Source organism: Pseudonaja textilis, chromosome 4, assembly GCF_049901715.1.
Source record: "Pseudonaja textilis isolate UNSWEBS1 chromosome 4, rPseTex1.2, whole genome shotgun sequence".
Classification (NCBI taxonomy): Eukaryota; Metazoa; Chordata; class Lepidosauria; order Squamata; family Elapidae; genus Pseudonaja; species Pseudonaja textilis.
This window is the reverse complement of record NC_141993.1, coordinates 46,589,289-46,612,572: the sequence shown is the minus strand read 5'-3', so window position 1 is coordinate 46,612,572 and position 23,284 is coordinate 46,589,289. Positions and strand designations below refer to the sequence as shown.

At 35.7% G+C, this 23,284-nt stretch overlaps 1 protein-coding gene across 1 annotated transcript in view; it reads right to left on the bottom strand.

Annotated features, from left to right (window-relative positions):
• CFAP43 (cilia and flagella associated protein 43) overlaps nucleotides 1-23,284 on the bottom strand; it is a 66,145-nt gene that overhangs the window by 2,288 nt on the left and 40,573 nt on the right. Inside the window, exons 21-39 of the mRNA XM_087932779.1 lie at nucleotides 21,678-21,803; nucleotides 20,961-21,065; nucleotides 20,178-20,294; nucleotides 19,296-19,496; nucleotides 18,737-18,943; nucleotides 18,035-18,124; nucleotides 17,860-17,940; nucleotides 16,326-16,451; nucleotides 14,597-14,716; nucleotides 14,406-14,513; nucleotides 13,897-13,983; nucleotides 13,546-13,634; nucleotides 12,503-12,710; nucleotides 12,073-12,185; nucleotides 5,902-6,061; nucleotides 5,331-5,495; nucleotides 2,586-2,666; nucleotides 714-867; nucleotides 3-199 (exon numbers count right to left, since the gene is read on the bottom strand). Of these exons, the coding sequence (XP_087788905.1) occupies nucleotides 24-199; nucleotides 714-867; nucleotides 2,586-2,666; nucleotides 5,331-5,495; nucleotides 5,902-6,061; nucleotides 12,073-12,185; nucleotides 12,503-12,710; nucleotides 13,546-13,634; nucleotides 13,897-13,983; nucleotides 14,406-14,513; nucleotides 14,597-14,716; nucleotides 16,326-16,451; nucleotides 17,860-17,940; nucleotides 18,035-18,124; nucleotides 18,737-18,943; nucleotides 19,296-19,496; nucleotides 20,178-20,294; nucleotides 20,961-21,065; nucleotides 21,678-21,803 (2,514 nt within the window). The 3' untranslated portion in view covers nucleotides 3-23. The remainder of the gene's footprint in view (nucleotides 1-2; nucleotides 200-713; nucleotides 868-2,585; nucleotides 2,667-5,330; nucleotides 5,496-5,901; nucleotides 6,062-12,072; nucleotides 12,186-12,502; nucleotides 12,711-13,545; nucleotides 13,635-13,896; nucleotides 13,984-14,405; nucleotides 14,514-14,596; nucleotides 14,717-16,325; nucleotides 16,452-17,859; nucleotides 17,941-18,034; nucleotides 18,125-18,736; nucleotides 18,944-19,295; nucleotides 19,497-20,177; nucleotides 20,295-20,960; nucleotides 21,066-21,677; nucleotides 21,804-23,284) is intronic.

Genomic DNA, 23,284 nt, shown 5'->3' with positions numbered 1-23,284 from the left:
ACCTTGCCTAAGACTGTTTATTGCTAAAATTGTTGCACATCAAAGAAAGCTGGGAATGTTCTCATTCTCAATCTTTCCACTTCAGCTTGAAGGATGGCCAACTCCTGGGCTTGTGCTTTTGCAAGATCTACCAGCTGCTGTCGTTGTACAATGTCCTCATAATGCTCCTTAGCAATGTTTTGGTTCAGTAGTTCTGAGTCTGGATTTTAAACAAAAATATTCAGAATAAAATCAATGAACTGATCACCATTTTCCCCCATCTTCTTTCAAATTTACTAATGCCAGTAGGACTATGGTAACTATCCTCTTGCTGTTATGAGCTGTACATCATTATATGATTGATGAAACAAATTACTTCATCCCAAACAGCTTTTATTTTTATTTATTAGATTCATCTGCTGCCCATCAGTATTACTGAAAGGTTCACTGAACAAAGTGATCCAGTTGCTAGTGGTAGAAGATCAGTCACCATCTCAAAACTATTGAAAGAAACTAAAATAACAAAATGGAATTAATAGAATTGTCAGAATATACTGCAATGCTTAACAATGTTATGGAAGTTGGTAATTGACCTAGGAAAAATTACCCACTTTGATAATATCTAGATTATTTTCGGGGGAAACTGATTTTTCATAAAGAGGACATAATGTGAGCTCACTAGCTGTGTGGTCCATTTTTATTTTTTTTGAGTGATATCCTTGCATATGACTTACCAGTAGCCTCATAAATGTGCCGCCTTTCTGATACAACAACAAGCATTTCTTGTAATTTCTTGCTGAACTTCTGGTTTGCTACATCTTTTAAGTGTATTTGTTTCTCTAATTCTTTAATTACTTTTTCTTTTTGTTCTATATTTTTCTTGTGAACCTGGTAATTAAAAACAGAATTATTAAAAAGGGATCTTTAGAATGTATTAAGTGAAAAGTTGCTAAAACAAATTTTATTTCTTCCTCTATCTGAATAAAATACAGCATCAGTTAATCTTCTGTAAAGGATTATAATGTTAGCTTTTAATATTGTATAATGAGTTCAAAGTTTAAAAATGTAGCCAGTAACTAAAACTATTAATAGAAAGTGAGGGATCCCAATGACTATAGAACTTACTAGTTTGATAAGTTGCTTCCCCCTCAGTGAGAAGTTGAAGTAATTGTATTACTAAAAAAAAAAGCACTCAACCATATAAAAGATTTGGATCCAAAGCAGGCAAAGGTACTTTTGATCTGGTAGGAGTGCTTTCTGTTTCTACTGGCTTCTCTTTAAAACGACAGTGGCTTTTTCTGAGCTTCTATGGTAGCTATACAGGCTCAAAAAAAATAGGAGGAATTGTTTTTGCTTTCCTGCATCTATCTCTGCAGGCCCAGGAAAAGGTACATATTCTTTAAGGTGTAGATGACAGGTATGAGAAAATGCCTACAACATGTTTGGAACACTCTTGCCTACTTTGTGTCTGAACACTGCATATTTTTTATGCTTTATAATTCTGGTATGAATGTTAACAAAAAAGATGTACAGAGTTTGATCATAATTCTTGTTAGGGGATTAATTAGCTATTTAAAGTATTATACTACAGTTCAGGCCATGTGCTTGAGGTCATATATGACTAACAGAAGATACTTAAGCTTCATCAATATATAATATTTTTTTCAAATTATTTATATATTATCTACTTTAAATAGTTCAGGTTGTTAGTGATCTTTCTACCATTCAGTTCTAACTCATTCTGATATGCTGTCAACCTAAGTTGCTTGCAAACAACTTTTTATTCCTTCTGTTCTATCCCCTTTCCAAAATGGTATTATATTTAGTCTGTAAAAATTGATTCATTGTGGAAATACTTAAGAACTGAAGCAATATTTTTTTCAGTTATATTTTAGACTTCATAAACGTTCAATAATTCAAGATAATCATTAAATTGAGACCACTGATTTAAGATCTATAGTACACTCTTAAATGCTTTGAGGAAAAATGATATTAAGGTAGAAATAAAAAGCAAATAAAACAAAGAACTGTATAAACTATTCTTCAATGTTGTCTCTTGATGCATTATAAATAAAAACAACAGCTAGAATGAGAAGATTAACTGATGCTGTATTTTATTCAGATAGAGGAAGAAAAATCACAGTTCGTTTATATGATAACTGAAGATAAGCTGAGGCAGAATTGAACAGTATATATTGAAATAAATCCTACTGACTGAAACTCCCAAAATAATCCCATCTAGTAGCTGGGTGGTGGACATTTGCGTGCAAACAAGTTTGCAAATAAAATTGTTCTAGTAAGAGTTAATCCTTTTCATGTAGCAAGCTTAGTAAATAATGAGAAAAAAGAGTTGGGAGGTCACTCTAGAAAAAGAAAATTTTTAGGTAACAAATTTGAACTGTAGTCTGAAGGTTACAGATGTGGTAATATTTCCAAAAGCAGAAGCAGAAGTGATTGGAAATATTTCATAGCATTAGCAAGAACTCAAAATTGTCTTCCTTTAGCCAGTATAAATATAAGGACATCTCTAAGTCTAAGGCAAATATATTGAGTGGGTAGCATATTCCACATTTTTTTATTAAAGTTTATTCCATAAGGAAACTTACCTTGTCTAGAAAGTTAAATGTTCCTTCCATTACTGATACTTCATGATTCATCCGCTTATCATAGTTTAAGACTGATAAGAACTATGGAATTAAAAACAAAAGATCAAGCTAATATAGCTGATGCTTCCTGATGTTAATACCTAGATTTGCAATATTAACATAGCAAAAGTAAACTTTCAAAGGAAGATTGTTCTGCTTTCCAGTAACAAATCTTAAGTAAATTCACATTTATCTCCAAAGGCTTTTATTATACTAGCAGGCTATAGCCGTGATGGTGAACCTATGGCACGCGTGCCGGAAGAACCAACTCTGCTGGTTGCTCCAGATTAGGTCCCCTGCACATGTGTGTGCACCTCCTGCTAGCCAGCTGATTGTTGGGTATCTGCCATCCATGCGTAGGGGATGGGGTGCGTATGGGAGACACGCATGCATGTGCAGAGATTGGAGCGTGCACGGGGGTCACGCGCATGCACAGGGGGCATGGGGGCATGGGTTGTGTGCACATGCGCAGGGGCATGGGGTTGCACACACATTACATTATGGGTGCAGGCACACATGTGTGCACGCACGCTCATGCACGCACTTTCAGCACATGACGAAAAGGTGAGCCATCACTGGACTATAGTATCCAGTCTCAGATATAATGCATATACAGTTGAACTTAAGATTTTATTTTATGAATGTTAAATATTTGTTTGATCTGTTTGCCATGTAAGTCATAAAAATAAATAAAACCTAATTTACCAAATGAGTAAAAAACATACTTTTTTAATTTATTGAATAAAGTGATACAAAGCTACATATTTGTATGTGCAAAGATATTTGAACCTTTGCTTTCACCAAGTAGCATAACTTCTTCGGCAACAGCAACTGCTACCATTTCTGATAACTTGATTAGGCTTACACATAAACTTGAGGGAATTTTGGCTGCCATCTATTCTTTGCCTCCCAAGTCCCAGCTGATTGGCTGGGTCTTCTTTTGTTGTCCTGCACAGGAGAACGGAGCTGGAAAGCAGGTTAGTGGGGTGAGGAGCGAATGGGATTTTGTAGTAACCTTTCTGGAGTGGGGTGGGAATGGAGATTTACAATATCCTTCCCCTGGAGTGGGGAGGGAATGGAGATTTTACAGTATCCTTCCCCCAGACTGGGGTGGGAATGGATATTTACAGTATCCTTTCCCCAGAGTGGGGAGGGAATGGAGATTTACAGTATCCTTTCCCCTGGAGTTGGGAGGGAATGGAGATTTTATTGTATCCTTCCCCCAGAGTGGGGAGGAAATGGTAATATACAGTATCCTTCCCCCGGAGTGGGTGGGAATGGAGATTTTACAGTATCCTTCCCCCGGAGTATGGAGGGAATGGACATTTTACAGTATCCTTCCCCCGGAGTATGGAGGGAATGGAGATTTTACAGTATCCTTCCCCTGCCATGCCCACCAAGCCACACCACACCTACTAAGCCACGCCCACAGAACCGCTAGTAAAAAAAAATTGAATCCCCCCCCGTGGTTCAGACTGATATTTTCCTGTAGAATTTGTTGGTATAATTCAGAATTCCATTAATGATGTCAAGCCATTCTGGTTTAGCAGTTCCTTCCCCCGGACTGGGATGGGAATGGAGATTTACAGTATCCACCATCATATTTCACAGATGGATAAGGCCCTCCCACTGGAAGGCATTGTTTGTCTTTTGTGAAATATAAAACTTTTCATCTAAGCCAAATGTTCTGTTTTGGTCTCAACTGCCCACTGAACATCCTTCTAATAATCTCCTGGCTTATCCACATGTTTTTTTTTACAAACTGTAGTCAGACACACCTCTATATACTTGTGTTATGAAGAGCAGACTTAATCAAAATATCCAGAATTCTATTCAGACCTCCCCACTTATATCTGATTGTATTCTTATTGACGGAAACACCTGTAATGTACGGATGAACTTTGCGAATGAGGGAAAGAGATATTGCCTGTCAGGATTCCAGCAATCGCCCTAATTAAATCATGATTCTTGAACCAAACTTCAACCAACTTCAAAGGATTTATTGGAGGTGACATACTGGCACTGCCCTGTATGAAGTCAACTCTGGCATACATAATTTACAGTCACCTGTGACCCTGTTTCCCTCCTCCCCCCGGGTGTCTTATAAATCAGATTCTTCAATTAAGCATATTCATGGGCTGGGTGTCCTAATTCATGTTCTCCAATTAAATATAGTAATAGACAAAAGCTTTGGTTTAGTTACAATCTTTTAAAGATAAGTGTTGGAATGTACTTTAGGTTTCAAACTGCTGCACTGCTCTTCCAGATTTCCTTCCTCCTCCCCCTTCTATGGCAACTATTAAAACAGGCATAGGAATGTTTTATGAGTTCACGTTGCCTAGGATACAATCAGAAAAGGGAGACAGGAGCACTCAGTGGCCTAATAGTAGAGAAGGAGACTTAGGAAGGACTTGCACTAATGGATCAAAAGCGGCAGCAGTTTGTATATCCAAAGAAATTTTAGGACATGTGGAGAAAATAGATTTTGGGTGATATTTATGCAGAAATATTGAACATTTAAAAGGTTCATCAACTTTAAGTGCTACTATAATGTAGAATAAAATATAGAGAGGTCTCATGCAGATATTCATGAGATAGAACTTATATACTTCTTAGTGCTTTACAGCACTCTCTATGATATGCACATTCTAATACAGTTACATATTTTTATTTCATCATGATCAATATTTGAAAATACAAACTTACAATTTGATGGTCTTTTGTAACATTTAGCCTTTGTATATCTCGAGCCTTTTGATTCAGATCTTGTACTTGCATCTGCATTTTTCTATGTTCCCATTCCAGCTGAAATATCCCTTTACGAAAATCTTTACTTTCCACCATACTGGCAATCTTTTTTTCTCCCTGAGCCTTGAAAAAAAGAAATATTTCTTCACACAACATATTGTTTTAAAACTGCATCCTGATAACAGGTAGATGAGATTTTGTAAAACTGAAGGGAAAATGGCAAAGTTAACTCTTCAAATGAACAACATTTGTGCGCTAATTGAATATGATGGATTTAAAAGCAAAGACAGCCACAGTGAATAAGAAAGGAAAAATGAGGTTATATGCTCACTGGTATTTAGGTTAAGTATTAGGAGAAATGATTATACTGGTTGGGATTTGTAATATGTGATAAGAGAATTAAAATAAAGTCTAGCATGTCACTTAAAAAACTAGATCTGTATTTAATTAGAAGTTGTAAATGCAAAGAAAATAACTTTTCATATAAGTCATCTGCAGAGACTTTATCTTTTCAAAGAGAGGTTGTTACCCAGATCATGCTGTTCAGCTCTTCAATAATAGTCCTGTTGATCAGAATAGCATCTGTGTAATCTGGTATTAAGTTGGTGCCATCTAGTTCCACTTGCCCTTGTTTAAAGAGGAACTGGACCATCAAATCTAATTGAAATCTCATTTTCTGCTCTCGAAGCCTAGAATTATATAACATTTAAAAAAATAATATAACTTATTTTAACATTTTACCATGATCAGAAAAAAACCCATCTAGACTATACTAGGTACTGATTTATCTAACTATATAGGTAATTAGAGGTTATGTCCATTCAGCAACAGTTCAAAGTTATGATGATACTGAAAAAGTTATCTTATAATCAGTCCTCACATTTATAACTGTCACAGTGTTCTTATTATCAAATTACCAAAATTCAGGCATTTGGTGACTGGCTGCATTTATGATCATTACACCTTTCCATGATCATGTCCTCCTGCCTTGCATGAACTCTCCCCCTCCACCCACTTATCTCACCCCCATCTCTGCCCTTTTCCACAACACAGCCAAGAAAGAGCCTGCTGTATTCTGCTGTCTACCTGCTGTGGCCCTTCTGCCACCCCAACTGACTTTTGTTTCTTCTTTGCCGTACCTCCCCTCTGCAGGACTTGGTGAAACTGGCTGGCCTCAAGCGCCAAGGTTCAGGGGCTCTGTTGGCTCTGGCTTCACTTCCTTCTCTAGCTTCTCCTCCATGGGCACTGGCCTGCCTCACTTCAGCAGTGTGTTATCTTGAGACAGCCACTGTCAGCAAGTCCAGAGGAGGGCAAATGAGGTGAAAAAAGACAACAAATATCAGTTGGAGACGGTGGGGTGGTGAGGAGAAGTAGAGGGATCATATCTGAGCCACTGTGTGGGGTAGTGGTGGAGAGCCCCATGAGGTTTTCACTGCAAAGGTATGCTCATTGGCACCTGTGCATGGTGGAGCCTGTGCTGCTACTGGCCATGCTAGCACTTGGCTTTACCTACATAGTTCTTTGTGGTTGCATGGGTATGAGGAATGACCATGGCAATGACACTTAAACTGGGGGGCTAGAGTGTTTTTCCCAACAACAGTGGTTCCAGGCAGCAGGAGCATGTGCACATTGCATTGGTCCCATCTTCTTCCTTGCTGCCTTCCTTTTTGCTACCACTACCTATGTTGCTTGCAAGGCAGGGGGCCATGCCTCCTCCTGCTCCCAGAATCACAGAGAAGACTGCACCTGAAGAGGGAGTTGTCTTAATTCAGCAGTCTTCTGGGCTTCTTGCTTGAGAAACTCAAAGACAGTAGAGAAAAGCCAGGAGAGGGAAAATGGTTGGTTTCAAAACTGATACCATATTTGCATCCAGCCCAACAATAGGCCTTTTCCATCCTGTGCCTGCCAGGAATGTGGGGAAGAGAATGGAAGAGAATTGGTTCTTTTACTAGCCTGCCTGGTGATTCATCTAAAGACAGTTCTTCCACTAAAATGCTTTCTGGCCTGCTGGGTGGTGACAGCAGTCTTTTCATCTCAGTCATGCTGTGCAGTGCAACTCAACAGGCAAAGATGGGGAGAGATAGGCAAGCAGGAGGAGTTAAAGCAGAGACAGTTCACATGGGCAGAAGAAGTGTGAGATCCTCATCTAATGACCATATATTTCCCACTTAATTGACCACAACTTGGACTGCTACAAATGCTATTGCACAGTCATGTGATGCTTCACTTAATGACCAAGTTCCAGTCCCAATTAGCATCATAACTCAAGGACTATCTGCATTGGGGAAAAAAAATGGAATTTTTAATTTGATGGGTTCTGCATTGGTAAGTAAGAATGACCCATAGATGCCTCCTTTTTCAGAGAGCAACTCTTCCATTGTCTGCAATAATATTGAATAAAGGACAAGATTAACACTTATGTTTTCTTAGACTTTTACTCCAATAACAAAAAGGCCTTTTACACTTTGGGTACTATAGTATAGGTTTATTTAGTTAATATTACTATTCTTATTTTTATTTATTTATTTGATTTGTCAATTGCTTACAAGATAATAGGTATAAGTATATACATAGTTATGAATACATGAAATGGGTACATATAAGAAAAATAAAAGAAACAATAGGACAGGGACGGTAGGCACGTTGGTGCACTTATGCACGCCCCCTACAGACCTCTTAGGAAAGGGGTGAGGTCAATAGTAGACAGTCTAAGGTTAAAGTGTTTGGGGTTTGGGGAAGAAACCACAGAGTCAGGTAGAGTATTCCAGACATTGACCAATCTGTTGCTGAAGTCGTATATCCTGCAATCAAGTTTGGTGCAGTTAACCTTGAGTTTGTATCTATTGTTTGCTCCTGTATTGTTATGGTTGAAGCTGAAGTATTCATTGACAGGTAGGACATTGTATATATGATTTTATATATCATACTTAGATCAGACTGAAGACGGCGTAGTTCTAGGTTTTCTAGGTCTAGAATTTTGATTGTGGTAGCATAAGGTATTCTGCAATGAGTAGAGGAGTGGAGAACTCTTCTTGTGAAATATTTCTGGACTTTCTCAACTGTGTTAATGTCAGATACGTAATGTGGGTTCCAGACTGATGAGCTGTATTCAAGTATTGATCTAGCAAATGTTTTGTGTGCTCTAGTTAGTAGTGTGATATTACCAGAGGAAAAGCTACGTAGGATTAGGTTAACAACTCTTAATGCCTTTTTGGCTATGTAGTTACAGTGGGCTCTAGCACTTACATCATTAGAGATGAGTATTCCAAGGTCCTTTACAGAGCTTGGATCATCAACAAGATCTTGACTATTCAGCTTGTATTTTATTTTCTGATTTTTGGGAGAGTCTCAAGTGAGAGGACAGGAGATCGGAGGTGAAGAAGTCTGGTGCAGGCTTCGAACACCTTTTCTGGCGTCAGGAGCGATCCCCCAGGGATACATGAACCCCGGAGAGGTTCGTGTCAACGTGGAGATCCTCGAGCTGCAGAGGGGGGAAGGCAACTCCCCAACAGTGAAGAGGGAAACTCCCGAGCTCGGCGCTAAAGAGTAAGCTGTCATTTTATGGCGGCTTCCAATCCGGTCTGCCACTTGAGTGAATAAGCAAAGCAGTGACAGCCTGCGAGATCCAATAACAGGAACAGAGAAACGGTTTATATCTTGGATTCTTTGAAGTCTGAAGGGAGTAGAATGACAGAAGAATGATAGCATAAATTCTTCTCTCCTGGTTGTGATAAGCACCTCTTGGAAGTCCAGCGGAGAGCGGCCAGAAAAGCAATTGGGGAAGCTTTGGGGAAAGAGAGAGATTGCTAAAACCTGGAGATTGGAGATCCGGATCTGGTCTGAGCACAACATGACTATTACATCTACTTAATATTGGGGAGAAGATAAATTGAGCATTATATTGGACTTTGGAAGATTTGTATGTGGATTTAAAAGTTGGAAAGCAAAGAAAGAAGCAGCAGCAAGAGGAAGAAGCCAGAGGCGAACAGAACGCTGGGATAGACGGTTTTGGGACTGCAGATTAGTCAGCACTTTTCACCATTTGCTGATTGGAAGGCTGAAAAGAAACCTCTAGCTAAGATGGAACTTTAGCTCACCCAATTTGCTCTCTTTATTACGTGGTACTACTTAAGTTTACTAAGTTGGCACTATTTTCTCTTTAAGATGACTTCCTTGTGGTTGTTTGTTTGTTGATTTTCTGAAGCTGTGGTAATCTCTCTTCTACCCCTTCTCTTATTATCTTGCCCCTTGCCTCCCTATTGTATCTCCTAAACACTTTACATAATTTTACTTACTGGGGGGAAGAGGAGGATACACTATTATCAAAGAGTTAAGAGTTTACTGTTGTAAGTATTAATAGTAAAAAAGGGATAAACTTTGTTGATATAATCTATTTATAAATTATTTAGACTACTTACGACATTTAAGATCAATTCCTTAAAGTGTTAATTGATGTACTATTGTTGATCAATTTTCTTATTACATTGACTAGAATATTGTTGCAGATCTCTATTTATGATATAGGGGAAAGACTGTGGAGTGAGATATAAAATTGAAATACGTGAATAGTCTTTCAAGTACAGAACCCAAATACTGAATGGTGATTTGGGATAATATATTTAATATTGTGCATCAACAAAAACAAATACTTAGAGAGATGACATCCACAACAACTATGGCCTTAAAAACAGGAAAGAAGGCTATCCCGACCCTATCGACTACGTTGACAGCCACCCCACCAACATCTCAAAAAACTACCGAGGAGTCTTTAATAGGGGAAAAGCAGCCCAATGTCCCCAATATTAATATACAAACTTCCATATTAGCCTTGCAGGAAGCTATATCTAAAATGCAAGAAATGATGATTAATAATCACAAGGAAACTAGAGCAGATATAAGTGAATTGAAAGATGAGATGGGGAAAATGAAGGCTGAAATGAAAGCGGATATAGCGAAGGTGGAGGGTAAGATAGGGTCTCTACAGCAGGCCATGGAGAGAAACGAAGTGAAAATAAAAGATATAGAGAGTAGAACAACACGCATGGAGTCTAACTTTGAAAGGATGGATGAGGAATTTAAAAATGTACTTAGAGAAACGGAAGACTCTCTGATCCACCTCGAGATGGACAAAGCAATGGCGTATTTAAGATTCCAGAATGTGGCGGAAGCCAAAAATGAAGAATTGGAACATTTGATGGCAGAAATATTGGCTGAATGGCTAGGAAAGGAAAAAGATGATCTAATTAAAGAGTTTGATGAGGTATATAGGGTTAGCACAAGCTACGCCAGGCGTAACAACTGTCCAAGAGAAATTCATATCCGCTTCTCTAGGAGATGTCTGAGGGATTTAATTTTGAAAATGTCTAGGGAGGAAACAATATCATATAAGGGCAGAGAAATTAGGATTTTAAAACAAATTCCAAAAAGAGTGAGGATGATAAGACAAGATTATAAATTTTTAGCTAATGATTTAAATAAAGAAGGAATCCATTTTAAATGGTTAATCCCGGAAGGGATGTTAATTACATGGAAAGAGAGGAAAATCAAAATAGAATCGATAGAACAGGCCCAAGTTTTTCATCAACAGCTCACAGATAAGAATAGTCAACCCACTAAAGAAGAACCTAAAACAAGACCACAGGAGGTCCGATATTATCACAGAACCCAAAAGGAACGACTTTCTCCAATTTCAAGAAGTGATAATCCACAACATGGGAGAGAAGAGCAAATCCCACAACAACAACAACAAGAGAACCGAATCATTACTAGGCAAAAATCTAAGCAGAAGTAGATAAATGGTGGAGGGGAAGAAGTTGCTCTCCATCAATATAAACGGATTAAATTCATTATTAAAAAGAAAAAGGATATTCTCAAAACTTATTCAACATAACGCAGATATAATATGTCTTCAAGAGACACATATTTCAAGAATGACGAAAGATATCTAATTTGTCCAAAATTAGGTAAACTTTTACAGCACCGCCGACCAACACAAGAAAAAAGGAATTGCAATTTATGTAAAACAAGATGTAAAGGCAGAACTAATCTGGTCGGATCCCGAAGGAAGAACTCTGGTTATACAAGTTTGGATAAACCACATCACGTTTTTACTTGTAGCAATCTATGCCCCAAATGATGACCAGGGGAAATTTTTTAAACACCTTCACCAAAAAATAGTAGGCTTTGAAAAAAGAAACATTTGCTTGATTGGCGATTTTAACTCCATTGCAGACTACCAGAAAGACCATAGTAATATGGGGAAAAACAAGAAGGGGAAAAGGGAACTCTCTGCAGCATGTAAGGAAATGTTGAGAGAGTTAAATTTAAAAGATCTATGGAGGGAACGGAATCTTGAAGGAAAACAATTTACATATTATTCTAACCCACATAAGACTTGGACCAGAATAGATATGGCTTGGATGGATTTGGACTTGGCTAATGAAATAAAAGAAATCAAAATTCTACCGAATGAATGGGCTGATCATAACCCAATATTTTCTGATTTTTTCTGCCAATATGTAAGACAGAGCATTTATTTGTTGAGATTTGAAGTTGCCATTTGTTTGACCATTCTGATACATAGTCAAGATCTGCTACTACATTATTATGGTCTACTGTAGTATATATTGTTATGAGATAATATATTCGAGTACAATAATAATGTATGCTTTTATAATATAAAAGAAAAAAACATACTTACAAATTGATCTCAGCAAAGACATGGTCAATGTCTTTCCGTAGCTGTTCATCATCTTCAATTCTTTTTTGAAGGAAAGTTTGCATCTCTGCTAGTGTCAGTGCCTTTTGCTTCACCTTTGCAAAATGGAAAATAACATTTAGGAATTTAAGATGAATACTACTTTCAAATGACATTAAATTGTTTTTTTTACATCATTCACACAAACACACACACACGTGCGTGTGTGTCTGTGTGTGTATTGAGTCCCATGAAAATAACAAACCTTGTAAAATAAAAAAACTAGAAAGGATTTAAAAAGCAGCCAACTTCCTGTGCATGACTGGGACACTGTATGTTTCTCATTAGCTCAGTTCTGAGAGAATTATTTGTTTGTATAAAATATAAAGGTCAAATTCAAATTTGATTTTAAATAATGGAACCTTATACATACTTGTTGTTCACTTTCTACTTTCGCTCGCCGAGCTACACAAAAGCGTTCCCAGTTAATGACGTCAAGCCCCTCAGGTCTGTTTTCGGGATTGTCCATTTCATCAATTGCTTTCATTAAATGGGCGAGAGCATCCTGATACATTTTGGCAGAGCCTGGCCGTTCCCCATACGGATTTGCAGTATCAGTTTGTACTTTCATCTTCAAAGCCCTTCCATTATTAAACATAAACAGACAAAGAAAAAATTAATGTCTCCTGTGACATCTTACATATAAACAGAAAAACTTGTAAATCATTAGCTTCATTTTGTCTTTTTTTTTTAAAAAAAAATCTCTATAGTGTTTGTGTATTATTTACTAGCATTTTTTAAAAACTATTTATTTGTATTTAATTTCTGATGATGTTACTGATGATGGGCACTGATGATGCTATCTAATTTGGGTAATGAAACATCTTCAAGAAAACAAGCAAGCTCAGAGAGCACTAAGAACTCCTCAGGTCAACCCTCAGCTACAAATATTCTCCTTTATTATTTAATTTCTATATTTAGACCAGTATGAAGGTTTGTAGTCTTCCTTAATTTAAATAAAGATTACTTGGCTCTGTGCTACTGTCATTTAGACAGTATATTATAGATGTTCTTTGTTGACCATGTGTTATTTTGCTCTGAGGTTATGTAGCATCTTGAGTTTTGCTCTGTGGTTGTATAATATTCCATTTATTTAAAAAGAATCTTTTAAAAGAAAAATGAATGTGGCAGGCTGAAAGAGAGACTTTTATGATAACACTAGTAATCATGGCTGCCACATCTCATTTAACAGTGATTGCTTCATTGGTGTTTTTAAACATTCTTGTCATGTAAATAACCTTAAAACTGAAAAAAGAATTAATTCAATAAGCTTCAATGATTTTCAGTTTTTTTCAGATACTATCTATACCAACTTCAAGTTTTGCTTTGGAAAGCAATGGTTCTTCTAGACTATTATTGTATAAGGTTGTTCACACTTTCTAGAAAATGATTGAACCAATAACATTTTTTTTTTACCTTGGTCGACGTTTATAAAGTTTGAATAGTTGATCAATATGATGAGTTTGAAGATCTGAAAATTCCTTTCTAAAGCCACGTTCCATAACCTATTGGTCAGGGGAAAAACACGAATATCATCACTTGTTAATTATCTAGCTTAGTCTAATCCATTAATCAAATTCAATAAGCTTCAATAATTCAATAACCTTACATACCACAGCTTCAGATGAAAAGCTGTGTGACTCTAGACCAGTGTTTCTCAACTTTGGCAGCTTGGAGATAAATGGCTACAGAATTCTGGAAGTTGAAATCCATAAATCTTCAATTTGCCAAGGTTGAAAAACACTGCTCTAGAGTTTAAACACTTACTTTGTCTTCAGCAATTAATATGTCATAAGCTTCTCTAAAAGCATCCACTTCTGCTTTAGCTGTCTTTACTGCTTCACTGGATATTACCTAGCAAAATAAACAAAGGTGGAGACGATTGCCTGTCATTAAAACATGTTAAATAATGTTAGCACAATTGGATGGGTGATTACATACCGGAAATCTGCCTCCCCCCCACCCCCCCAGCTTCACTGAGTTCAGCATTCCCTGGCCTCATTCAGAAATGTAAGATATTTTCTTAATCACATGAATAACTACAAATCAGCAAAACATATTTTATCTTAACAGTATGTGAAACAGTGTATGTAAACCTTTGTGAAATGTAAGGGATATTTATAAAAAAATATTGATATTTTCAAGAAGATGAGGGAATTTTACAGGAAAATTATTTGTTGAATGGGCCACTGATTTTAAAAGGGAAGGTATCATGAGAAGTAAATATTTTGTCAATGCCTCTCCCTCCCACCAAACACACGCCTCAATGTTCTTGCCTTTTCCTTCCTTTTTTTATTAAGATGGTGATGGAGTGCAGCTTCTCTTGAGGTCAGCTCTTCATCCAAAAGCAGTGAGAAGATGAGGTTAGTTATTTTGAGTTCTTCCTAGTAAAAGGTTTGAAAAGGGAACAAATAGTTAGACTGCTGCTTATATAGAAGCAAGGATGATAAATATTATTCAAGTTCACCTGGTATATAACCATTTCACAGTGGACTTTTTTGTCAAAGAGCCTGTTCAGGATTTCATCAAATCCTTGAGTACTTTCTTGAATCGAACCCTGAAGCTTTCTCAGTTCAGTTTCTAGAATCTGTGGAAAGAAAAGGTGCAGTGTCTTTATGTGACAATATTAATGGCAGATAAGAATAATACATAAGAAATGCTTGGCACCTTTTCAATCCTAATAATGTCTTTTTACAATTTTCCTATAGAGGTTTGTTTGCAAGAATCAGAAGGAAATACGGAAATTGAAAGACCCAAAAGAATTACAGATGTGAAGTTTATGAACCAGAATGACTGATCATGACTGATGATCAGCTTCTATTTCTCACCATTCTATAATCAGAGAAAGCTGAAAAGGTCCTGAGCAAACAAAGAGGAGAATTGGAATCTAACTTGCTGCCAATTTACCTATTTATCTAGCAGCTCATTTTCACTACCAGTTAAAGAGTTAATGAAACATATTTTGAGAAAGAAGTTTTCCAGTGGCTTTAATTTCTTTGAGAATTTCCTTGTAAACTCTCCTGTTTTCTCTTCCAGTATCTGGCAAAACTTTATATAAATTATATAAAAATAAAGCCAGTATATAAAGCCAATTTGATCTAGTGGTTCAGTCACCAGGCTAGACAGTGGGAGGCTGTGAGTTCAAGTCCCACCTCAACCATGAAAGTTAGCTGGGTGACTTTGGGCTAGTTACTCTCTCTTAGCCCAACTTGCCTCACAGTGTTGTAGGGAAAATAGGAGAAGAAAGGTGTGTTAAAGATGTTCCTGAGTTATTTGTAAAAATAATAAATGCAGAACAGAAATAAAAATAAACAAATATACCCAATAGTTGCAGTTTGATTTAAAAATAATAGTTTATTATTTGATAAAAGAAATTGAGTCGGCATATCATACTAAACTGAACTGATAGATGTCAAATGATGTTTTATAAATGTGTTTTGTTAATTTCATGATATTAAGAAAATCTTAGAGAAAAGCTACCCTTAGTTTCTTGGTCCTTCAAGTTGAATGGAAATTTAATTTGTTAAGAGAATTGGTCTACTAGTTTATTGTGAATTGTACATTATACAAGAATAGCATTTAGAAAATAATAACAGTAAACAACTAAGGTGGGATGTTGCTGACATCTCTTTCTGTCTATGGCAGAAAAAATTAAATTGAATACAGGAAAACTGGAGTGATCTTTGTCTTATGAAGGAAAATGAAGGCTGCCTCATTCATGCTTAGACAAATTACTCATTCCTATTTATTTAAAATTTTGAATATAAAACATGGTTATTTTTAAATCTGACAATGGACTATTTGGAAAAGAGGTTACATTGGTCACATTTGACTATGTTTGATTTAAAGTAGTCAGGTGGGCTTTCCTAATAAAAATGTTCTACTCTTTAATGAAAGAGAAAGTTAATCTTTTGTATCTACCGTATTTATCGGCGTATAACACGCACTTTTTCCCCCTGAAAATAGGGGGCAAATGATGTATGCGTGTTATACGCCGATGTCCAGGGAGCGGAATCCTCTTTAAGGGATCCCGTTCCCAATAGTGCCTAGCGGCGGCGCAGCGTCGTGACGTGATGTCAGCGCTGCGCCTGCCGCATATTATCACAGCCGCATTTTTTTCCTGAAATTTCCCTCTTAAAATGAAGATGCGTGTTATACGCCTGTGCGTGTTATACGCCGATAAATACGGTATTTACCTTTCGATGTTTTTCTCTTTCTTCATTCAGTTCTTTAACCTTCTTTTCATATTCCTTATATATTTTTTTCTCTTCTTCATTCCAAAGGGCTTCTTCTTTTGATACAAATGGAGGTGGTGGAATTTCCTGAGTATATTGAAGAAAGCATTTCAGAAACAACAGCGGACATTGGATATGTGCAAAAACTAAAAGATTTAATGAAGTTCCAGAAGGTATTGTCTAATGATACTTAACAATGCACTCAACTCTTATGTAACATGAGAATAACATGCTTACCAGTCCCTCTGTGGTATCTCTTGAATCCTATGGAAAGCCGATTTTTAACAGTTGAACTTGTTTAAAATCACTTTGAAAATAAATGTTGGAAACCTTCTAAAATTTTGGATAGTTTGCATTTTGAACAAACCCCCAATTCATTGGATTGACAGGGCCATGGAATCAGAGTGTAAAATCTCTCATATATATATACTTTGTGATACAATTGGTTCCAATTATACTTTGGAAGTACATTGATGCGTGTCTGCCCTTATGATTCTGACAATACTTAAAGGGCAAGTTAGACAGCTGCTTCTTCTGAGGAAGCAAATAATGATGCACATGTGCTCTGTTCTTCAGGATTGTTACAAGTTCAACACAGGATATTTCTGATATATCTGCTGCTAGCACATTCCTATGAATAGCATGTGGCAATTGCAGCTTTTGAAATTCTATGGATGATTTAGGAATAGTGATTATGGTGGTGGTAGACATGTGCCCCCATTCCTTTGTCTCCCAGAATTGCATCAGTTGATTATAGTTCTTAAAATGTTGTAGTTTATATGATTACCCTCTCCTTTGGAGTTCCTACCACTGTGCAGTTAGCCCAAATTTCTACAGCATCAGGGGAAAAAAATCACCAAATCAAAGAATTAATTTATAATTTGGACTATGTAGGCATTGAGGTAAGGTTAAGATATGCACAGCTGTATTTTTCTCAAGGTACCTGAAGGAGATACAATAGGTGTCCATACTGCTTTAACTGTTAGTCTGGAAGGAGTGAATTGCACTTATTTCCTAAACTATTGGGAATAGTTTCCTCAGTTCTGTGAGTTCTGTGTTTTATGACCTAAACTCTTTATAATTCATAATCTCGGCTGAATTTTTTATTTTTTATTCATTTATTTTATTGCATTATTTTTATTATTTTGTATTTAAGAATATACTTATATATGTGGGCACCTGAGATGACATGCTTGTTAATTTAACATTTATTGCCTGGTTTAATAACTGTTGCCTGCATACTGAAATTCTTATTTTTACTTCTGTGTGTGCAAACTTAGAAATCTTTCCCTCATTCTTTGTCTTTCACCTGCATTTCTCTGTAAGTCTTCTATTATTTTCCTCCTTGCCTGCCTATTGTCCCACCTAAATCTTTCAGTTACATCTCTTTGGATCAGAGATAATCTTTTGGGACACATGCTGATTATGAATGTACATTATATTAGTTAGTAATCACATTAAATCACATTAAATCTTATAATTTAATGGAGCTCACCATCTTCAAAATATCTTCTTTTTTTATTTCAAGGACTCCATTCATCATGTCCATAAGGCCACGTTCTCTTGCATTGTCACCCTGAAGAATGGCATAATAAAAGATCAGATAAAAAGTAGATAAAGGATCAAGTTAGAAAAACTGTGGAAAATAAGCCTCTGTGTCATCAGGCTACCTGAGCAGCAAGTCGTCTTTTATATTCAATCCGAGCCATGATTTTGTTTTTTGCCTTCTGCACTGGGGTTAAGTACTTTTCTACTTTGATCTGTGGGAACAAAAGATGAGGTCCAGCTTCATCTATGAGCAAGTAATTCACATTATTCCTAACAAGCTCCCCAGCTACACTTTCCTTTAAATTTTTTACTTCATAACAAACATGGATTCTTTTAAGCTGTAAGTACCCTAGAAGATTTAAATACTGGAATTCTACAATGAGAGAGCATATTTAAGAGCGTAGAATAAGTTAATTGTGTTATCCTGGTTTAAAGACTACATGAAGTACCACTATTATATATTAGTATTATAATTAGAAAGAAAAGTTTGATGCTATCTTAATAATTTAAGTTTTTAATAAATAAATTACTTAATAACAGTTTTTATCTGAGCCACATAAATGCATACCATGCGTAATGTTTTTAAAAGCAAGATAGAACATATTAAAAAGCATAACAAAACCAGCTGTGAGAGCTGAAAAGCTTCTTGGATGAGAAGTAAAATATCTTCAAAGAAAAACAAGAAAGTCCAGTTGCCTCTTGAAAAAGCAACTTTGGGACAACCATGACTTGGATGACTGAGAATCTCCATAGACATTTAACACTGCTGTATACATTTATTCTGTATATCAAGTGAGAAGCATTGGGAATCTCAAAAACCTGACCTCTGATTCTTGAACCACCAGTGCTCGCTCTGGTTTCTCATTATCCATAAGAGTTGGCACCCAGATTTCTTCTTTAATATCAAGCTGGTTCAAGATCTGTGATATTCTTATGTTCTTCTCTTTCACACGTGCAATTTCCAGCTCTTTCATTCGTGCAACTGAATCAAACTCCTTATTGAAAGAACTTTTCATATTATAGATGATGTCCTGAAATATCAATGATATCATGGCAGTAATACAAGCAAATAGCATATAGTAATATTGCATGTGAAATAATTGAGTTTCTTAAGTGACCTCAAATAGTTTAAAACGGCTTGCAGTTCTGACCACTGGTTTCTAAAGATTCTACATTGGTTTCATTGCTAAAACTTTCTCTCCTGAAACATGACATGGACATCCAAACCTAGCATCACATGAATTCCAAAACATCTAACTATGGTTTGCGTAAAACCAATAACCTGGAGTTGCTCAATTATGCTTGCTATAAGATATAGAATACTTCACAAGAGCAATCCTGCTTATGAATGGTGGAAGAAATAAACAGATATGACAAACTTACCCTTAGCAATATAATTTGACTTATTTTCTCCTCTCTAGTGTGCAGTTCCAGCTGGTTATATAAAAGAGATGTGTTCCCACCATACATTGAACTCAGACTCCCAACCAGAGCATCTATTTTTTCTTCTTCTTCTTCTGTCTTCTCCGCTTCCTCTTTAAGGGCTGAAGGTTCGGTATCAAATTCCACAATCTTCTTTCGAAGCTGGGTAAATATATATATTGCAGAATCATTATTAATACTATAAACAATAGTAAATTTTGTAGAAAACATTTCTCTGAAATAGAAGTCGTATTTCAAGACCCAGAAGCCAAAACAATGCAATACTGTAAGTTTAGTAAATAGGATAGCAGCAAGCTCAGGCAAACTGTCAGAGAGAACCAATAAGAGCAGCAACAGAAAAGGATATGGAATAAAAACGTTATGTGAAAGATTACTAACCTTCTTGTTCTTTTAAATCTTATGGCATTTCAGCTATCAAATCTTATATCTTTCATTTTATGCAGCATTAATTTAATATTCACGGAAGCAGGGAGGCCTACGTCTTTTCACTGGGATTCTACATGTCCTAGAATCCATACATACTACGTTGTTTGTTTTTAGTTTATATGATTTTTTACCATTATATCATGGATTTTTATGTGTAATATATATTTAACTTATATATTTATCTTTTGAGGCTGTTTTCTGTTGTGTGAATAATGAGTGAACATGAGTTAAAAGCTATGGAAAGTTTTATGAACTAGGCTCTAGAATGAATAACCTACCTGAACCATTTCAGCATGGGAATAGTTAAGAGAAATACTGGAATATAAGAATGATCAGACAATGTAAACATGGCGATGAAAATTATTTTTCATTCTTAGGGAAAAAAGAAGATTCTACCTTCATATCTATTGATTCAATCTTCTTTAAATACAAAACTCTTTCCAACATTTGCTTTTCTTCTGGACTCCGTTCTTTCATTGGATAATTCTGAACCTCACAAGAAGAATGGAAGGTCTTTGGAAAGAAAAAAAATTGCAAGTATAATTCATGCTGTTTCCAAATACAATGTTTAATAAAGTTCTAAATTATAAATGCTTCATGTTGTACTTTTAGAGGAGTATTATTGTACTATTAACATCATGATTCTTTTCTTTTTAAAGCCATCTTCTACTAAACAGTAGGATGTTCTCCCATTTGAATTACTTTCATGATGCTGTTCATAATTGGGTAGTAGTTTTGGATGTATTATAGGTGATTGGTTAACAACAGTATTTGGGACTAAACATTCCATCAGTTATAAAGTACATCATCACGTGAATATGATGATTTACAATAACAATTCCAGTAGTTCCATTGCGATCATTAGGCAAATCTTGCATGATCATTAGATGCAATGTCATGTGATCACCATTTGCTGACTTTCCATTCACTTTGCTGTTTGGATTGCCAATAGTGATCACATGGCTGTGAGATGCTGCAATTGTAATTGTAAGTCCATTGCTAAGTACACAAATTATGATCACATGACCATGGGGCTCCGCAAAGGTTGAGGAACAGCAGAAAGTCCCCTTATTTAGCACTGCTAAACCAAGGACTACCTGCAGTGTTTCCTACATTTAATTAAGCATTGCTTGACTTTTAGTTACAGTAGAATACAAGTGAGAAAGGAAAAAAAAATACCTTAATTGAACGTCCTTTAACCAACATGGTATCCCAACACTCTTTTTTGATTATATCACGTAAATAGCAATTGGCCAGATTTTCCATCTCTATATCCTTCCTCACCTTTATCATAAAACAGAAAACAAATGAGGATCCAAAATCCATTTGGTTTATATGTCACTCATGTTAAACCTGCACTCATGTAAGTCATGCAATATATAATATTAATCAAAATATTATGTATCACAAAAATCTTAGAAAGCACCCACAGATTTAAACATTTGTCGCTTGGATTATGTTGATAGACTAAACATCAATTTGGAAACTCTGTAAATAAAATAAAGAAAAGCTCTATTCATTAATGTCAGTGACACTTAGATGTGTAAATCTTTAAGTGTTACTTGTGCAATGAAGCAAAAATTGTATAATTTTGACTTGTAAGGACAACTTTCCTTTCTTAGGTTCTACAGCTGTAGATGAAAATATAAAAATGAAGGCAGAAATAAGTAAGTTCCTTAGGATAACCCCATTCCAACTTCTGATTTGTTTATTTATTTGAATGGTGAAGTTATTTGATCTTTATAAATATGTAAATCTAGCTCTAATGAATAATATATACTGTATAATTCTGGTTGACTATCAGCATTCTAGAATTCCTCTTATTCTCTATACAAAGGATTTTTTTTTTGTTCAGGACAAATAAAAGTAAATTGAATACCAACAAGTTCACCATACCCTTTCCACTTCTGAAGCACTGTGTATTTGCTGTTTCTCTTGTTCTTCTACATCCAGATTGAATTCCTGTTGGTCCAGTTTCTCAATTTTAGGTGCAACTGAATTTTCAAGCATCATTTCTTGAATCTATTTTTGTAATGATATAGAAATTAATAGTGAGGAAAGTATGTATATGGAGAATTTATGACTATCCTGATATACTGTATGTTTGAAGTATAACTTACAAGCATGTAAGTTTTAATAATAATAATAATAATAATAACAACAACAACAACAACTAGTCATGCAACGTTTGATGTGAGTGGAAATGCAACACCACTGGACATCATCAAGAAGAGACAAGGAGTCTCCAAAAGTTGAAAGACTATTGTTATCCCATAATGTATATCGTTATCCCATATCATTATCCCTGCCAGTACAACCTTTCAGCAATTACACTAAGCACATCTTTAAACACAAGAATAATACAGGTCCATTTCATATCAGGAAAGTAATGGAAATTCTGAATCCATAAATATATATGATAATCATTTGATAGTATAAATACAAAGAAATAATTTGCACTGTGAATTAAAACTAGCGTAATCATTGCCAAGAACAAGGGACTCTAGCATGAAGATTACAAGTTTAGATTCACAGAACCAATCTAAACAATAAGCAGTTATTTCACACAACAGCAGGTGGATTTACAAACTAATCATTTTCAATAGCCTCAAAATAACTATCTTGATTCACTTTGAAGGACTATAATAGTTCTTTTGCAAATTATTATCTAATTCCCAATAAGTAGGAAATTAAATGTACATCTGAAAATAAGCACCTGATCATAGAAAAATCTCATGACATTTTGCAATTTTAAAAGATATCAAATGATTTGTTTTCCTGAAAAAAGGCACCAGATCATCATATTTGATTGTATGGTGATTAGAAGGGCTGTTTTCTCTGCAAATATTACTAGGTGCAAGTGAATTTTTGATATAGTTATTATGGTAGATATGGTTAGTGTGCTGTTTTACTATCTTACATTAAGTATCACATAAAAATGACAATGTTTAGTTAGAACACTTTTCTAAATATTACATTTTTAGAATTATAATATTATAAAATTGTGTGGTTTAGGCCACTGAGTCCAAAACACTGCTCAGTACAGGAATTCAAAGTAAAGCATCTCCAACAGAGTGAACTGAGTAATTAGTTGTTGCTAGTCTGCTCTCAACAGTTGTCCTTCATATACAGTTGCAGTGGTACAGATGTTTGCCAACTAAACATGAAAGATTTCAAGAGGCATAGAAAAGATCCCTATTATCTTTTCAGGTAAATAATTTGGCTATTTACATTCAACCTACATCCTTGTGGAATCCTATTACATGAATCCTAAGCAAGTTATTACCACTGATGATATTAACTAGTTTGGTACTGAAACATCTGCGAGAAAACAAGCAAGCTTAAACTGCACCAAAGATCCCTCATAAGCAAGTTACAGCTATATGGCAACGTGAAAACAAAGGATTTTAAGACTGTATAAAAGCCACAGTCAAATAAACCATCTTATGAAAGTAAGCATGAAAGATATAAAAGTAATATCCTTACAGCACTTCTGGAAGCAG